General features: G+C 37.0%; 1 protein-coding gene across 1 annotated transcript in view; it reads left to right on the top strand.

Annotated features, from left to right (window-relative positions):
* ERICH1 (glutamate rich 1) overlaps positions 1-3,069 on the top strand; it is a 63,741-nt gene that overhangs the window by 56,921 nt on the left and 3,751 nt on the right. The window contains exon 5 of the mRNA XM_031063929.1: positions 1,545-1,739. Coding sequence (XP_030919789.1) covers positions 1,545-1,739 — 195 coding nt within the window. The remainder of the gene's footprint in view (positions 1-1,544; positions 1,740-3,069) is intronic.

Here is a 3,069-nt window from a genome sequence, read left to right as displayed (position 1 = left end):
CTTTCCTGTAAGTCAAGTTCAGATTTTGGTAGTTTTTGACAGACTGACTGGCTGTAGTTTCAAACCAGCAGATTGGAGTGTTGAGCCAGTGAGGACCTTGGAATCCACAGAGGGGAATTCTTAGTAGAAAGGAATTTCATCTGCAGATGAGATATGACATCTGTAAATCAGAATGCAACTAACTTACTTGTTAGGCAAATCCCAGTTTATATATAGATCTGACATTATGTTGTTTGCCTTTTCTAGTTGAATGACTTTAACACTCCCCATTTTTTAAATAAAATTGAAGGCCATTGCTTTTAGCTGCATTTTCAAACGGTCACATTGGATTATACTTCTAGTACATACGTTAAAAATCTGAATGGCAAAAATTCTGTACTTCTCAGGTGTCTTGCTGGTAAAAAACAACACGTTGCTGGGATTAAAGAGTACTGTATAAAGAATTGTATTGGGTGTGGCTGAACTGGAGCTCATTGTGCACAGCAGCCCTCATAAGTGCTTTGGAAAGGTGTTGATAACACACCAGAGTTTTAGCTACTGCTGGGCAGTGCTGGCATCTTATCAGTGCCATCTCTCCAACATTCCCCTCCATCAAGGGGCTGGGAATGAGCAAGATCCTGGGAGGGGACGCAACCAGGCCAGCTGACCCAGATTAGCAAAGGGATATTCCATACCAGATGACATCAGCTCAGATATAAAAGCTAAGGGAGGGAGGAAGAACAGGGAGGGGCATTTGTTCTTTTACAGTGCTGGCCTTCCAGAGCAGCCACTACATGGGCTGAGGCCATGCTTCCCAGGAAGTGGCTGAACATCACTTGCTGGTGAAAAATAGAGAATAACCCCTTCTTCCTCTTTAATTACGTGTGTGCGAACATCTGCTAGTTTTGGTTGGGTTTTTTGTGGTTTTGGGTTTTTTAGCAAACTGCCTTATCTCAACCTATGAGCTGTTTTTCATCTCATTTTCTCTGCCCTGTCCCACTGGGAAGGGGAGCAATGGAGCATCTTGATGGGCACCTGGCATCCTACCAAGGTCAACCCGCTACAACCATGTGTGTCCTTCTCGGTGGTCTTGCATGTTGCAATAGTTGTTTCTTAAATAAAAAACATAAAGGTGGAATACCAAAGTAGTTGTTTGCCTTCAGAAGTGCTTTGCAGTAGTTCCACAGAGTTGTTCCCTTCTCCAAATGTCTGTGCAGTTCATAATATATAGTGTATAGGAAGCAAAAACACAGTTTTGGCCCCAGTACAGTTTCTTCTTCACACCTTCTTTCTCTGCTAACTTTGAAAATTTGATTCTTCTTGCATTCCTATCATTATGAATCCTATTGTCTATTTTACTTACTGATTTTTGTAGTTTTTTCTTTTTTTTACCATTGTTTTAATATTTAACAAAAAATGTTTAACAAGCTACTCTTTAGTACCTGATATTTGGTTGTAACTTGTACTAAAAAGGAAGATGCTGTCTTAGGAAAAAAAATTGTAATTAGGAAAATTCTCTGAGTTCACTGAATATTTTTAACATAGTTTTCTAACTGTTTTTGCAGAAAAATCACAATGCAGAGATGCTGCTGTAAATTCAGCAACTGTCCAAGAGCTCTTACAATGTCTTGAACTTCGCACCATCTCTTCCTCAGATGTGACTCATCTGCATCGGCTGAAATCCCTTGTATTACTACAGGATACTGAGAGATTGAAGGATGCTTTGAAACAATTCCAAGAACAATCTATGATGTCTCCTGGTAGGTTCTATTCACTCATGTTCATACGCTGATATTTTTGTGTGAATTAAAATTCACACAGCTTTATTTTTTTAATTAAGAAGTTGTAAATAAGGATGTAATAGTAAATATATGCTTATACAAGATATGAAAACATAATTCCCACCAAAAATACAGTGATATCCCTATTTCCCATTTGTTTACAATCAATATAGAAGCTTTTCTCACTTCACAGCAACTACAGAATATGAGATGATTCAAGGGTTTAAACCAATATTTTTAAAATCTGAAATGTTTTAAGATTTAATGATAATTGAAGCATATTTTTAATACATTCCCATGGTAGACTTTTTAAATTGCAGGAATTAACTTGTTTATCTTGGAGATTTCACTCCTCCAGCTAAGAATTAATTTTACATGCATAAAAATCAATAAAACCCATTATTTTTTTTTCTTCCTGGTCCCCACGTGGCTTCTTTAATACACAAACTTTGCAAGCTATACTTTGATTTACCATTTTAGTTTCTAAAGAATACTGTTGATAATGCAAAAATTTAAAGTTACTCTTTGTAACAAATATTATTCTGAAGTCATTCATTAAAAGAAAAATTACTGTGTTACTAAATTTTTTCATGCCTGAGGCACAGGCTCCTTCTGCTCTCTATTATTACCCCTATAATTTTAGTAGAATCTCTTCTTGTACAGTTAATAGTTCTTCAAGTGAATGTGGGATCAGCATGTAGTCCACATGAGGTATAATGACTCATTTTTCATGTAGTCTTCATTTAAACAGTCATTGCTGCTAGTCATTAGAACTTATGTTGCAGCATCAGACCAAAATCTACAATATATGCTGAATTTTCTTGCCTCCCAAAGAATTTAATCAGAGTTGAGAGCAGTTAGCTACAGCATGAGATGATCTCAGCCATTTTAGGTTGTACTTTAAGTCTTTAGAAGAGTATCAGCAGAGATGGTAGCAGTGTGGTAACAGTGTAATTAACATCATAGCCATCAGAGGCTTAGCAACAGCATTCAAAGAAGAGACATATGCTTGTAACTTCATTAAATAATTTACAGCATGATAGTGCCTAAAGATCCTCATCTAGACTGGAGCCTACTGGATGCTGTGTGTTGGACAGAGAGAGGAGAGAATTCCTGCCTGTGGAGTTCAGATCTGATACAGTTTGAAAAGGATGCTCTTAGAGAAGTACACATGTATTCTTTTAAGGGGAGATATGAGGTATGACAACCCTTTAGGTTCTGATGGATGTGAAGTATCCATCTATACATGGAATTAAATCCTTCTGTGCATTTCAAGCCTACAATCTCTGATCTTAATTACAATCACAGT

The sequence above is a fragment of the Geospiza fortis genome, unplaced genomic scaffold (assembly GCF_000277835.1).
Source record: "Geospiza fortis unplaced genomic scaffold, GeoFor_1.0 scaffold356, whole genome shotgun sequence".
NCBI lineage: Eukaryota > Metazoa > Chordata > Aves > Passeriformes > Thraupidae > Geospiza > Geospiza fortis.
This window is presented reverse-complemented; position numbering and strand designations above follow the sequence as displayed.